At 42.0% G+C, this 16463-nt stretch overlaps 1 protein-coding gene across 2 annotated transcripts in view; it reads right to left on the bottom strand.

Moving 5' to 3' along the window:
* Window positions 1–16463, bottom strand: part of pik3r3b (phosphoinositide-3-kinase, regulatory subunit 3b (gamma)) — a 218511-nt gene that overhangs the window by 102907 nt on the left and 99141 nt on the right. For both annotated transcript variants that reach the window (XM_047813326.1, XM_047813327.1), the window contains exons 6-7: window positions 10940–11141; window positions 4483–4568 (exon numbers count right to left, since the gene is read on the bottom strand). In XM_047813326.1, coding sequence (XP_047669282.1) covers window positions 4483–4568; window positions 10940–11141 — 288 coding nt within the window. The remainder of the gene's footprint in view (window positions 1–4482; window positions 4569–10939; window positions 11142–16463) is intronic.

Here is a 16463-nt window from a genome sequence, read left to right as displayed (position 1 = left end):
CACAGATGAACAGACAGACAGATAAGTAGACAAACAGAGACAAAAAGACACACACACAGAGAAAGAGAGATACCGAGAAAGTTAGAGAAACAGAGAGAGAGAGAGAGAGAGACAGAGAGAAAGAGAGAGAGAGACAGAGAGAGAGAGAGAGAGAGACAGAGAGAGATACAGACAGTTGAGCAGACAGACAGAGAAACAGAGAGAGAGAGAGAGAGAGAGAAAGAGAGACATACAGATGAACAGACTGAAAGACAGACAGACAGACGAGCAGACAGACAAAACAGAGAGAGACAGACAGACAGACAGAGAAACAGAGTGAGTGAATGAGAGAGAGAGAGTGAGAGAGAGAGAGAGAGAGAGAGAGAGAGAGAGAGAGAGAGAGAGAGAGAGAGAGACATACAGACGAACAGACTGACAGGCAGACAGACAGATGGGCAGAGGGAGAGAAAAAGACAAAAAAGAGGCAGACAAATAGAGAGAGAGAAAAGAGAGAGAGAGAGAGAGAGAGAGAGAGAGAGAGAGAGATTAATACAAACAGTTGTAATGCTTGTTTGAATTAAAATACACATTCATCAGCTTTTTGTTCATTTTATTGTTTAATATATTGGCTGATATTTAGAGCGCGCTGCTTGGCTGCACATCCTAACTAATACCTTTCACTATATCATCTATCCCTTTAAACACCACAGATCCATATTATACCACACTGCTTCTGAATTCTCCATTGGTCAAAAAATGCTGATTCATTTTTGATAGCAGCAGCTCTGAGCGCTCTGGTGCCAAGTCTAAGGCTCATATCAATGTGCTCACATTTCAAATTCCAGTCTAATTCCAAACAGCTCCTGTTTGAATATTATTAATATTATGTAAGAGCTACTGATTATTTCTGCACTGTGTCTGTTTAGGCATGCACAAAAAAGTCACAGGGACTTGTACAGTAAGTAATATTTCACATAATCTGTTATAAAATAGTAATAATAAAAGTTTCTATAAAAAAGTTTTATTTTTTTTTGGAAAAGAGAATAAAAATGAGAACGTGGGAGGTGAGGGAACTGCTGTTTAAAATAAGTTTCAATGTTCATGTTTTCAGTGTTCGAACTTAAATGATTATTATTATTCCATGTAATCGTTAGCAAATTGATGTGGTATAAGGGGAATAAAAGATGTTGCTTATAACAGGGTTATAAAAAATAATCAATTCCAGGGCGGTAACTTTATAGCAACTTCAGTGCATCTTTGATTGTTTTCCTCTTGTGTTTTGTTTCTTTCATTTAAATTGTTAAAATCAGACCTCAGGTTTAAATCCATTAGCAAAATTAAATCGAGAAAAATATCAACCAATGACAACCATAATAGATTTAAGTCAACATTATAGCCTTGGAGGAAGGAGCCTGACTATTCTCTCTCTCTCTCTCTCTCTCTCTCTCTCTCTCTCTCTCTCTCTCTCTCTCTCTCTCTCTCTCTCTCCCTCTCTCTCTCTCTCTCCCCCATTTCTCTCTCTGTCTGTCTCTCTCCCTCTCCCCTCTCTCTCTCCCTCTCCCCTCTCTCTCTCCCCCATTTCTCTCTCTCTCTCTTTCTCCCCTCTTTCTCCCCTCTTTCTCGTCCTCGTCTGTCCCCCTTCGTCTCTCTCTCTTCTCTCTCTCCCCCCTTTCTCTCCTCTCTTTCTCTCTCTCTCCTCTCTCCCTCTCTCTCTCCCCCCTTTCTCTCTCTCTCGTCTTTCTCCCCCGGATCCGCCCCCCTCTTTCTCTCTCTCTCCCCCCTTTCTCTCTCTCTCTCTCTCCTTCTCTCCTTCTCTCTCTCTCTCGCCCCCCCCCTTATCTCTATCTCTTCCTCTTTCTCCGCCTCTTTTCTTCTCTCTTCTCTTCTCCCTTCTCCCGCCTTCTCTCTCTCTCTCGCGCCCCCCCCCCTCTCGCTCCCCGCCGCGTCTCCCCCATCCCTCCCGTACCTTCCACGGCTCCTCCTCTCTCCTCCCTCCCTCCCCTCTCCCGTCCCCCACTTCCTCCTCCCGCCTGTAGCTCCTCTTCCTCCCGCTCCTTCCCCCCCCTCTTCCCCAGCCCTTTTACTCACTCTCTTTCTCTCAAGCGTCTCATACCTCTCTCTGATCGCTGCGTTCTCCTCTTCTCTCTCTCTCCTCTCTACGGCCCCTCCTTGGTCTTCGCCCTCTCTCTCCCCCCTTTCTCTTCTCTCGGGTGCTTCTTCTCCCCCTCCCCATCCTGCCCCCTCTTTCTCCTCTCTCAGGTCCCTCTTCCTCAGTCCCCCTGGGGGCTCCCCTCTCGCTCCTCTTCCTCTTCTCCCTACCCCCTTTCTTCTCTCTCTCTTTCTACGCATCACCTCACGTCATCATACTCTTCTTCCGTCGCTCCCGCCTTTCTCGTCTCTCTTTCTCTCTCTCTTCTTCTTCCCTCTCCCCCTCTCTCTATCGGCCTGCTCTCTCTCCCGCTCCCTCTCCCGTGCTCTCTCTCTCTCTCGCCGCCCTTTCTCTCCTCTTCTCTTTCTCCCGCTTACGTTGTGCTCTCTGTTCCTCGTTCTTCTATCCCCGTACTTTCTCGTGTCCTCCCTTTCTCCTCTCTCTCCTCTCTCAGTGCCCTCATCTGCTCCCTCTCTTCTCCTCTCCCCCGCGCTCTCGGCTCTCTCTTGCCCCAAGGCAGCAATCGGGCACCCCATTTCTCTCTCGAGTCCCCTGCTTCTCTCTCTCTCTCTCGGGCTCCTCCAGAGGCCCGCACGTAGTTCCTCTCAGTGCCTCCTCGGCTCGCTGACCATCTCTCTCTAGTCAGGGTCCTCTCCTCGCTCGCTCTCGTTCTCGCTTCTCCAGGCTCCTGGTCGGGCTCTGCTCTCTTCGTCGTCTCTCTCTCTCTCCCTCCGGTCTGCTCTGGTCCAGACTCTCTCTCTCGTCTCTCTCTCTGCTCTCTCTCTCCGCCACTACTCGCCCCGCCCCCTATTCTCACCTCTCCTCTCTTTCTTCCCCTCTTTCTACTCTCTCTCGTCTCTCCCCGTTTCTACTCCTCTCTCTCCTCTCTCTCACCCCCCCTTTCTCTCACCGACTCTCAAGGTTCTCCCTCTTCCCTCGCGTCGTCTCTCCCCCCTCCCGCCCCTTCTCTATCCCCCCTTCTCTCTCCTCTTTCCTCGTTCGTCGTCCCTCCTCCGTCAGGTAAGTCCCTCCTCCCCCTCTCTCTCTCTCCTCTACTCTCTTCTCTTCCCCCTATTCATCATCATCGTCAACGCGCTGCCTCTCTGGTCTCTGCCCCGTTCTTGTTCTCTCCTCCTCTACTCTCTCCTCTCCTCTTCTCTCCTTCCTCTCCTCACTCTCCTTCTCCCCTCTCCCTCCCCCCTTTCTCCGTCTTCCTCTCCTCTCGTCATAGGCTCTCTGCACCTTCTCTCATTCCTCCGTCTCTTGCGCTATCTCTCATCCTTCGGGAGCTTCCTCTCGTGCTGCTCTCCTGCATGCTCACCATCCGGTCTCTCTCCTCGGGTCTCATCCTCTATCGTCTCTCCTCCTCTCTCTCTTCTCCTCTCTCGCTCTCGAGCAGTGCTCTTCTTCTCCTCTCCGTCTATCTTCTCTTCCTGTCCCTCTCCGTCTCATTCGTTTCTCTCCGTCTTCTCTGTCTCTCTCTCTCTGCTCCCAACACTTGTCCCCGCCTTTCTCTCTCTCCGCATCTGGTGTCTCTTTTCTCTTTTCTTGCGCTTCGCTCGCCTCCCCTACTCTTTCTCGTCGGCCTCTCTCCCTTCTCTTAGCGTCGTCCGAGTCGTTCTTTCTGCTTCCCTCTCCCCACTCTCCCCCCTTTGCCTCTGATGTCCCTTCTCTCTCTCTCGACTCTCGCTCTCTCTCAGTCCCCATCTCTCTCTCTCCCCCCTTTCTCTCTCTCTCTCTCTCTCTCTTTCTCCCCTCTTTCTCTCTCTCTCCCCCCTTTCTATCCCCCCCCTCTCTCTCTGAGAAATACATGTTAAATAAACTTCAGCTGAAGAACTGTATCAGGCACAGAGTCCAAATCCTTCATTAAACCACTAAACAGATCACGGAGGGAAGCTGGGATGCCAAAAAATCCCTGAAAGGAAATCAAGATTCATTGCTGCACGCTGCTGCCAGGCCTCAGAGGAGTCCTAGTCAGTCCTTGGACAGGAGGATCATCTCCTGCTCATTTGCTCCTTGCTCTCTTCTGTTGCCATCTATTCACAAACATTGGTTGGCCCCTCAGCAGCCTTCATCAGTCACCAAGACACACACACTCACGCTTTGCTAACTTTATTTAGGGACAGCTTAATCACTTCCAACAGAGAGACGAATACCGCCTACATCGCGCTAACAATTGCAATTACTGAAGAGAAATTGTTATCAAATAAGTGACCTCAGCTAGGAAAATATGCTGCAGTGGACATCCGCTTTAAAAAAAAATAAAGAGCTAGAGCTGGAAACTGATAACTAATAGCCAGAACCTCCTCGTGCTTTGGACTCAGATATCAGAGCAGGATGAAGACCTTGCCTACCTGGAGCAGCTTGAATCTCAGTCAGGCCTCCCACGATGATGAGGGCTTCCAGAATCTTTACGTGATGATCAGGGTTCACATCCGCACTGTAAACACAGGAGGACAAAAAACTTTAAATTCTATTTTATTCTTATCTGTATATCTTAATTCTCTATATATTTCTATGTTTTATCCTTTATTCTATAAATCTGGATTGGATCCTGAACATTCATTCATTCATTCATTTTCTACCGCTTATCCAAACTTCTCGGGTCACGGGGAGCCGGTCGTCATCGGGCATCAAGGCAGGATACACCCTGGACGGAGTGCCAACCCATCGCAGGGCAAAAAAACTCTCATTCACTCACACACTCACACACAATAGACAATTTTCCAGAGATGCCAATCAACCTACCGTGCACATCCGTACCCCCCTGGATCCTGAACTTATTATTATTATTATTATTATTATTATTATTATTATTATTATTATTATTATTATTATTGTGTTCAAATGAAACTTTTTTCATCCAAAATCACATTATTGTTGTTTTATGCAGTGAACAGTTGTTGTAACAAACATCTCAACTGCACCAACTTCAGTCACAGTGTAGAAATTGCTGACATTTCAATCAATACAAACTTTTGTACATATGTAAAAAAAAAAAAATCTATAAAAAAATGTTAAAAACATTTTATACAAGTGGCCACTGTCATTTCAAATCTCCTAAAAAAAGGTAATTTGGCCAAATTAAATTTGTTAATAAGGGGAAGAAAGAGAAAACTGAACACTTTCATTTGATTTTTATTCTTTATTTTTGTTGAGATTTGTTAAGTTTTTTTTAAATAATTTTTCTGTAAGCAGTATTATCAAATTAGAGCCTTTAAAGTACAAATCTTATCCTTAACATACTGTATTAGTAAAAAAATGCAAATTTATTAAAAACACACCACAAGCAAAATCTTTTAATTTAATTGATTAACCATCAACCATAAAACTCGGTTTAGTGTTTTTTTGTTTTTTTTTAATACTCATAAAACAAACAGGGAACAAATTGTTAGTTTAAGTGTTTCACTTACAGTGTGATGTGATGTGATGTGATGTGATGTGATGTGATGTGATATGATGCGATGTGGTGTGAAGAGACCAGCCTGTTTACACTAGCCTGATGTGATTTAAATCTGTTTTCAATCTGCATTCACACCGGTATTATTTATTACTGTATGTTGGGATAATCCTGATACCCGACATGCACAAAACACTCAGGTATAAAACCGAGTCTCAGTCGCATGTCTTTAAACAATCCGAGAGCCTGTTGAGCATCTGCAGCATCACGCTTAACAACCTCAAATATTGCTTTCAGCTCCACTTGAAACCCTTTCAAAGTTGATGTTAGAAGCGACAAGTCTGCACATAGTTGTTTAATCAAGATTTCTTTCAGAAACACTAGCACACACACACACACACACACACACACACACACACACACACACACACACACACACACACACACACACACACACATACAATCACAGGTTAAGCTCATCACACTCAGTCATGTCACGAATTGCACTCAGTCACGTCCTGAGATTCAGCGGTTGATCTGCCTGGAAGAGCGATGACTCATTTTTATAGTCTGAATGTCATGCAGGGAAGCGCTAGAATTCTGAGAAAGAAAAATATAGCAATGTTGGGAAGCGACGCCGTCCATAATAAGTTTGGTCCCGAAAGCTTAACTTCTATTCAGTAAAAATAAAAGCTACAGTTAAGGACCTTTGTGTGAACCCTGGTGGTTGTTCTCGAATTCCTATGTCCATAACATCTCCATCTGCATTATAAAAATCTGCAAACCCAAAAGATACTGTATATATACACATAATATTAGCACTATTATTATATTATATATTACTACTACAGCTTCTACTACTTCTTCTTCCACCACTGTGACTATTACTACTTCTACTAACACTTCTACCAGTACTACTCAAACTACTACTACAGCTTTTACTACTACTGCTTATACTATGTTATTACTACTACTACTGTATGTTATTACTACTACTACTACTACTACTACTACAACTACTACCTCTATCACTATGACTACAACTATTTCTACTACTACTATTAATACAGACACTTCTACTACTACCACTATGACTATTACTACTATTCTACCACTTCTACCACCACGTCCATTCCTGTGTCTATTAGCCTGAGGCTATTAGCTACGTCTACTAGTACTACTATATATATTAATACTTCTACTACTACTTCTATCACTATGGCCACGCCTGTGTCGATTAGTACTTCTACTACTACTACTACTACTACTACCAATATTACTACTACTACTACTACTACTACTACCAATATTACTACTACTACTACTACAGACACTTCTACTACTACCACTATGTCTACTACTGCTAATATACATATTCATTACGACTCCTACAACTTCTTCTACCACTACAACCAGTCCTGTGTCTACTACTACTGCTACTACTACTAGTACTACTACTACAGCAACTTATACTATTACTACCATTAAATCTATTACTACTACTACAACTATATATACTGTATATATTACTACTTCTACTACTACTACTTTTACCACTATAACTACAACAACTACTACTACTTCTACGTCTACTACTACTAGAACTACGCACATTTCAACCGTACATGACAACAGTTCTCAGCTGTTTGTGCTGACTAAACAAAGGGAGTGTTTGGGGCATAATACAGCCCTTCCCCCTGCTAATGAACGAGTGGATCTGACACGATGAGAAAGGAAAGTCCTGTCTCTACAATCAAATCAGACTGAGGCGAGATAGAAGCTGGAGTGCTTAACCCAAGTAGAAATCCCAATGCTTCATTTACCTTTCTAGTCCCTTCAGCATGTATGAAAGTCCATCACACAGCGAGGCACTTTATGTGATATGTGGTGTCACTGCTTACAAGGTAATTGTGATGAAATGTGACGAGGGCCTTGAATCACGAGGGCTACTTCGGCCCTTTAGCGATTCATCACCGTGTTCCTTCTCTAACTGAAATTAAGAAGTTACTACTACAGTCGTTATAGTGACGTGGCTTCCATGGGAAAGTTGTCATACACTGTGATTATGGAACTATCTGAGCTGCTCATTCGATTTTGGGATAAATTTTACTAATGAAAGCATCCTTTGAAAGCCCCGAAACCACTGGGTTCTCCAGACCTGCATTCCTCACTGTCACGACTATTCCCATTACTTCCCTTTAGTCACTGAATAATTCATAGTAGTTTGTGGATAAGGCACTTTTAGTATGTATAAGTGAATATTATAGATGGTAGTACTCTTCTAAGGGTGTACTCTTCTTTTTTTGTTTTATAGTCCGAATCCAAATGGTGACTGTATGTAGCAAATATGAAGGGAAAAATTTTATGCAAATTAGCCTCACTGTGTGTGATAGAAACTGTAAGGAACATAAACATAAAAAGAAAAGGTGAAACATAAAAACTGACTCCAGTTTTCTGTGCATGCAGCTTTGTGAAAAAGGTCTAACTTAAATCAGTGTTGATAGGAAGGAAGAAAGGAAAATTAGAAAGTAAGAATGAGAAGGAAAGAAGTGAGGAAGGAAGGAAGGGATATAAGAAATTAAAAATGATGCACAAAGGAAGAAAGGAAGGAAGGACGGAAGGAAAGAAGAGATATAAGAAAGTAATATGATGCACAAAGGAAAGAAGGACGAAAGGAAAGAAGGAAGGGATCTACAGTATGAAAATAAGAATGAGGCACAAAGGAAGAAAAAAGGAAGGAAGTAATATAAGAAAGTAAAAATGAAAAATATGTATGTATGTATGTATGTATGTATGTATGTATGTGTGTATGTATGTATGTATGTATGTATGTATGTATGTATGTATGTATGTATGTGTGTATGTATGTATTTATGTAAGGTATGTATGTATGTGTGTCTGTCTGTCTGTTGTTTATGTCTGTGTGTGTGTGTCTGTATGTCTGTTTGTAGTCTGTGTTTCTTTATGTCTGTGTTTGTGTATGTCTGTATGTCTGTCTGTATGTATGTATTTATGTCTGTCTGTCTGTATGTCTGTCTGTTGTATGTTCTGTCATGTCTGTCTGTATTTTGTCTGTATGTCTGTCTGTCTGTCTGTCTGTCTTTTATGTTCTGTTGTTGTCTGTCTGTCTGTGTTGTTGTCTGTGCTTTCTGTCTGTCTGTCTGTCTGTTCTTCTGTCTGTTCTGTCTGTCTGTCTTTCTTTGTGTCTGTTCTTTCTGTTGTGTTCCTGTCTGTCTGTCTGTGTGTTGTCTGTCGTGTTCTGTCTGTCTGTCTGTCTGGTCTGTGGCTGGTCTTTCTCTGTCTGTGTGTCTGTCTGTCTGTCTGTCTGTCTTGCTGTCTGGCCTGTCCTGTGTGTCTGTCTGGCTGTCTGTATGTCTAGTCGGTCCTGTCCTGTGTGTCTGTCTGTCCTGTCTGTTCTGTCATGTTTGTCTGTCTGTCCTGTCTGTCGGTCGTGTGTCTGTCTCGTGTTGCTGTATGTCTGTCTGTACTGTCTGTTCTGTCTGTCTGTCTGTTATGTATGTATGTATGTATGTATGTAAGTATGTAGGAAAGTGAGACAATAAATAGGTAGGACGGAGGAAATAAAGGAGGGATTTGGACAGCTGTTATTTTTACTTGTGGATTTATCTTTGCTTGAGTAAGATACTTGTCTGCTCAACCTCATTCTGCTTAATACGCAACATCATCATTTTATACAGCAAAACTGTGGAAACATTAGAGGTCAGTTTTGCCAACAACAAGCAGTTTGTACACAAAGCAAGAGATTCGTACATTCTACAGATTCAACAGCATTCCAAATACAAGTTTCAACATCTGCATGACTGGGCTTTAAATGTCAACTTTAACTACATCTGTGTATTTGTCTAGGTTTAAGAGGTTTGTTGTGTTTGTGTGTGAGTGTGAATCCATGGGTAATGATGTGTAAATAACACTGCAAGCTGTAAACACATTTTTTTTAAAGGAATTCCTTTTTTCCCCCCCAAAAGAAACATTAAATAAAGGTTTATATGTCTTACAGTAAAACGCTCAGCCCGGGAAAAACTGTTCACGGCTTCAAGAGGGACGTTAGACAAGTGATTTATAATCACTGATCATGCCGTGTATCAAGAGTGAGTAAAACAGTGTGATTTCAACAGAAAGATTTCTCCGCTACACGTCGCAAACCACAACGTCCTTCTCAATAATACAGAAAAAACAGAAGCAAAAAGCAGAAAAAAAAGTCTCTGCTAGCACACACACATGCTATAAACAGTTAGAAAAGACAAAATAAACAAACAAACAAACAAATATATAAATAGAAATCATTGTATATATTAGTTTTTATAATTTAATCTTACAATATTGATAATAGGGGGGCACAGTGGCTTAGTGGTTAGCACCCGCCTCCGCCTTGTGTGTGGAGTTTGCATGTTCTCCCCGGGCCTCGGGGGATTCCTCCGGGTATTCCGGTTTCCTCCCCGGTCCAAAGACATGCATGGTAGGTTGATTGGCATCTCTGGAAAATTGTCCGTAATGTGTGAGTGAATGAGAGTGTGTGTGTGCCCTGTGATGGGTTGGCACTCCGTCCAGGGTGTATCCTGCCTTGATGCCCGATGACGCCTGAGATAGGCACAGGCTCCCCGTGACCCGAGAAGTTCGGAAAATGAAATACAGAATGAATGAATGAATATTGATAATATTTTTTATAATATGATAATTTTTGCGGCAAACAAACAAACAAATAAATAAACATAAAAAATTGCAAATTTAAAAGTACAAATCACAAAAAACAAGGTTTTTGCTATATTACCATGTAGTAATTTGTACTTTTTTAATTTCATTCAGGCATGACTCAAAAAATGACTTCCTGAAGCTTGCATTTTGTTAGTTTGCTTAAATTAACACCTAATATTTGTTGCTTTATTCCTAAAGGTGAAAATACAGAGTGGCTTTGAAAATAGTTTCATTAATAATGCATAGGCATCAGTTGTGGAACAGAGACTGCATATGTAAATGAATATATATATGAAGGGCAGCTATTACATTTCTGAATAAAACCATTTGTTTCTCAAGTTTAATGACAAGCACAACAACTTGATGTGTAATTACTCATGGAAGTCAAGCTTTCCTGGGACGTTCACTTTCCTGGGAGTCTCCTGACATCCAGACTTGTTATTGTTGCATACAATTATCACATGCAAAAGCCGTTTTCTTCAACTTTTTGCCTCGTGGATGTCATTATTCTTTGTCCATCACTCACAAGACCGTTTTAAGCCTAATATATTAAAACATACTAGTTTCTGTTAAAGAAGTCATATGTAGCTCTAGATTTAAACACACCAGACATAATATGGGAGGTGGTTTTCTTAAAGATTTCAACACAATATAAAAAGAGAAGAAAATATGCCCAGAACACAACCCCAGCATCTTACCTGAAATGGCTGTGTTTAAAGACAGACTCGACGTAGGCTTGAGCCAAAAACCTGGCGCTGGCCTGAGCGGCTCCTCCACTCTGAGTCACTTTGCTGAGGTGATGGGTCAGATAGACCAGGAGCTGGTGGTTCGACTGTGGCATGCCGGGCGAGTCCAGGATCCTCCTTATCTGCTGACCACAATCCTCCAAACTTTCTATTTCTTTAAAAAAATAAAAGGGACAGGAGATTTAATTAAAACATAATAAGTAATAGTTTAACATATGGTTTAAAATATTTTTACATATGGCATTCACCGTTCATCTTATTTATAATTTTGTTAAAATGGCGTATAGAAAGGAACAAACGATAACTGACTTGAATTTGTAACTGAACATAAGAAGAGAAATCATGAGTTTCACATGAAGGAGTAAAGAAAGGTTAAAAAAAGATAAGGAAAGGAAAAGGAAAGAATGAAAGAAAGAAAGAAAGAAAGAAAGAAAGGTGAAGGAGTAAAAAAGGTAAGGAAAGAAAAGGAAAGATTAAATACAAAAATAATAAATCAATAAATAAATAAATAACTAACTAATAAAATAAATAAATAAATAAATAAATAAAATAAATAAATTTAATTATTAAAAAAAATTTAATTAAATAAAATTAAAGAATTAAGATCAAATAATAATAAATCAATAAATAAATAATAAAACTAAATAATAAATAAATAATAATTTATTATTAAAACATTAAGTAAATAAATTAAAAGGTACAGTATTACAATAATACGAAAGAAAGAAATGAAGATAGGAGTGTCCTTATTAAACAGGTAGCACCCTAACATTAAATTAACTAATTAATACACATAATAAATAGAATACTCTACATACCTCAATCCATACACACTCGAGAAATAAATAAATCACAACATAAATAAGATTAGATGTAATTAAATGAATTAGTCACACTTCATTACTTTAAGTACAAATAAACGTAAAATAAATGACTAACCAAATAGACTAAATCCTACCTCCGCACTCACACATAATATAGCCTCTACTCCCTCACTTTCCTACTCCCCGCGTTCATGCCCGTCACATCACTTCCTCCTCAATCATACTCTATCAAACTCACCTCATCCCTCACTCACTCCCAAAGCTCCTCCTCTCCCTCCTCCTGTCCTTCTTTCTTTCCTTCCGCTCACATCCCTTCATCATCTCCTCTCCTCCCGCCCTCCCTCCACTCCCCTCCTCCCTCATCCTCCCCTTTCTCCTTCTTCCCCACCCTTTCCCTTCCTCCCTGCCTCCCTCCTTCCTCCCCTCCTCCCTCCCGCCCTCCTCCCGCCCGCCTCCTCCCTCCCTCCCTCCCTCTCCCTCCCTTTCCGTCGTCGTTCCCTTCCCTCCACTTCCCGTCCCTCCTTCCTGCCCCTCCCATCCTCCCTCCCGCCCTCCTCCTCCTCCCTCCCTCCCTCCTCCCGCCCTCCCTCCTCCCTTTTCCTTCGTCTCTTCCTCCCGCTTCTACCTCCTCCGCCCCTCCTCCCTCCCTCCTCACTCGCCGCCTCTCCTCCGCCCGCCCGCCCGGTGTCCGGCGTCTTTCCGGCCCGCCCGTGCCCTGCTATGCCGCCCCGCCTCCCGCCCGCCTCCCGCCCGCCCGCCCGCCCGCCCGTCCCGCCCGGTTCCTGCGTCCCCTTATCCTTCCCGCCGCCGCTCCTTCCGCGCCGCCCTCCGCCCTCCCGCCTTCACGTCACCCACGTTCATTGTTTGCCCTCGCTCTGTTACGAGCGTCATTTCCGGTCCTCCGACCCATAACAAACATGGCAGTAGGTGAACCGATGACTCTAATCTGCCCCTATGAATAGTGAGAAAGCATGTGAACACGGACCACTGGTCCAGTTCTGCACTGTGTACCTTTTCTATTTTTACTGAAGCTCTTGCGTGTGTCGGTTTCATAAACTCTGGTGTGTGAAAAGGCCGTGTGTGCATGTAGCATGGTAGTGAAACAGAAAGAGTGTCAGAAAGAAAAAAATGCTGAATGAGCAAGTCACCCATTTTCCTCCAGTCCTCATAAATATGAAAGATGTGTAGCCATTAGCTACTGTATGAACTGATGGGCTGACCCAAATAATTAATGTTACTCTATCATTATTCCCATCTAGCAATGACATTATACATCTCTACACTGGGGATTTAGTGTTAGCCCAGTCAGGCATATTGTCTGCTGTGACACTGGGGAATAAGGCTCTGATTTAAAGCACCACCTATGTATTAATTAGCAACGTTCAGATGGGCTTTCCCACACTGAAAAAAGGACAACATCTGTGCAGATAAAAACTGGAGGAGGTGCAGATCTGGCTTTGAAAATTAGGCCAGTGATTCACCGTCATGACTCTCGCATGCAAAACAGTACAATGCGCATGTGGCAGAGCTCTAAAGGCACAATCTGCTCGTCTATTGGTGTTGATTGATAATCATCCGGCGGTCCCCAAGAGCCAGAACAATGACTGATACCTTCTAATGTACCTATTAGACATACAAACCTGTCGAAATAAAATAACTATAACTGACAGTTGTCTTATGCATATTTATGGCTGTATGTTTCGAGCAGACAGCGTGGCTTTTAGTGCGGGTGGTGTAAATCTTAGCCGTCACGGTGCTCTCAGACTAAGTAAAGACAAACATCTAAATGGTGCTCACACACACCAGACTCATACGAACACACTCTTAACCCCTTTGCCGGTTACATTTCCACAATGAATTATGAGCATCATTACGCAGTGGCTGGTTAAGGCCCCTCGGCATTGGTGCTTATGTAAGATAAGTGTCCTGGGGTCAAAGGTAATGAGTAGCAGGAGGTGGAGAAACAGAATGATGGATGCTTGACAGCCAGCCAGCCCAAATGTGGGGCAGCACTTTGACCTTGGCCTCTGACCTTGGCCTAAGACCTACAGACCAATGGGGTAGACCTAGTCCCTGTGCTTTCATGCAATACACCACTGTCAGCTATCACCCTTGCTCTTTAATACATATGTATATTACTAGCTGTTTGAAGAACAGCCCCCTCCACCCCTCCAATACAAGCCTGCAAGTCACGATCAATGAAGGCGTTCAATAAAGGCCACAGCCGCGGGAACTTAGTTCAGTCCATCTGGACTCAGCATGATATATATATATATATATATATATATATATATATATATATATATATATATATATATATATATAGGGTAGCGCAGTCTAGCAAACAAGCCTTGACATTCCTGGAATGGGACACAGAAGCCCCCAGTAAGCCAGATAGGCACTGGTACTACTCACTTATACACTCTGACAGATAACAACAAAAAATTCCTTTAAGATTAGCCTTAACTGGGCTTTGAGTTGAACCCCAGTTAAAAACACTTGATGACATTTAGCAGCACGTCTGCTGGGAATGACACTGAATCTATACAGCCATCGTAGACCGGTGAGAAGGATTCTTCGGATATACTCTCTCTCAGAAAACAGATAAATAGCTTAATTGGTCCAGCAGATTTGAGACAAACTCATTCCCGGGTTAAGAAAACTGATACTAGTGGATGAGCGACAAAATGACACTCAATAGAAGTGGAAGTGTGTACCATGTGAATCGGATGAACACTGACTTATTAATAGCCTGAAAGATTGTGGTTTCCAAATGATTTGCATGTTTCTCTATTTATTTATCTTCAGTAATATCTCGTCCTAGTCAGGGTTCTGGAGGATCCACATGCTTTCCTGGAGAACTAGCCACACATGGGGCACTAGCCCACCAAAGGCCAGCATGCATACACATATTTACACACTTATTCACACCTTCTTTTCACACTTTCTTTTAATTTGGAGTAAATTTTATACCAGCATGCTTTTGTACAGCAGGAGGAAACTGGACAACCCAGAGAAAATCCATTGCCGGAGCTCAGGACTAGCTCAAACCTGGGACTTTGGAGCTGTGATGCTACCTGCTGTGCCACCAGGTCATTCTGTCCACCTTAATAAACATTTCATTTCACTCAAAAGGTGCAAAATTCAAGGCTGTGAATATGCAAATAAATGAATAGTGCACTCTTGGTTTAATCTGTCGAAACCATTTCCGTCAAAGAAAATTATTAAATTATTAATGTTCCCGTCTTATATTCTTACGATGATGAATTTTTTTTTAATATGGTGGCGGTAAATTTTCATTACTTATTGAATGATCAGTCTGTAAAGAGATATCTAATGAACAGAAAAAACATTCACATGTGCAATCTTATTTTGCATATTATATTTTCTACTCGTTGTGTAACCTCACACACGTGTGCCAGGTTTCAGTGTTATTAATGCAGTAAAACAAGTATCACGTGAAAAGAGCGTAATTAAATACCGTCACCTTCATTGCATGTGGCACCATTTCTGCAACTCACTCACTAACTGCACACGTAATTGACCAGAATGCATGCAGATTAGTCTTAATTAGTTAATGCAAAAATAAGAAATACACCAAATGATTCTCATGTCCCAATGATTTTCATAATATATACTTATATCACTTGAATTATATTGTGTGGAAGTTTTCGAATATAGAAATACAATAATGAATGAGTTACTTTTACTACAAATCCCCACATCCCAAGTTCCTCTTATACCACAGACGTTTGCCAGTGACTGCATTTTGTAGCATTAACTATTAACTATTAATATAATAAAAATTGCAGAGATCTGTATGGTCATTTTTTTAAAAATACACACCAATAATTTAATAAAATATAAAAAAAACAACAACAAAAAAAAAACAAGATGTCCCTAAATATTCCTCTTAAATCACACCTCCAGGGTTGGGGGTTCGATTCCCACCTTCGCCTTGTGTGTGTGGAGTTTGCATGTTCTCCCCGTGCCTCGGGGGTTTCCTCTGGGTACTCCGGTTTCCTCCCCCGGTCCAAAGACATGCATGGTAGGTTGATTGGCATCTTTGGAAAATTGTCCGTAGTGTGTGATTGTGTGAGTGAATGAGAGTATGTGTGTGTGCCCTGTGATGGGTTGGCACTCCGTCCAGGGTGTATCCTGCCTTGATGCCCGATGACGCCTGAGATAGGCACAGGCTTCCCGTGACCCGAAAAGTTCGGAAAAGCGGTAGGAAATGAATGAATGAATGAATATCACGCATATATTTATAGTAACATAAAATGTGAAATATCTCCAAATCAATTGAGTTTCTGTTATCGCTTACATTAAAGTAGCCATAAACAGCTGTGTCTGAATTGCTCACTTCCTTCAAGACAAATAATACACTATAATGACTATAATAAAGTGCTGTGTCTCCTCACAAGGACTGACCAATCAGAATGTAGAATTCAACAGAGATGTGGTATAAAAATATTTATTTTACTGGGAATAATTATTAAGAGACAGTTAAGATCTAGGACATGGGAGAGAACAGCACTTACATAATTCAGCTCGTGTGTCCTAGCTAAATCAGGTCATGCTCAGGATCAGATGAGGCTAAGGGAGAAGGCAGACTGTGTGTGTGTGTGTGTGTGTGTGTGTGTGTGTGTGTG

The sequence above is a fragment of the Tachysurus fulvidraco genome, chromosome 5, assembly GCF_022655615.1.
Source record: "Tachysurus fulvidraco isolate hzauxx_2018 chromosome 5, HZAU_PFXX_2.0, whole genome shotgun sequence".
Classification (NCBI taxonomy): domain Eukaryota; kingdom Metazoa; phylum Chordata; class Actinopteri; order Siluriformes; family Bagridae; genus Tachysurus; species Tachysurus fulvidraco.
This window is presented reverse-complemented; position numbering and strand designations above follow the sequence as displayed.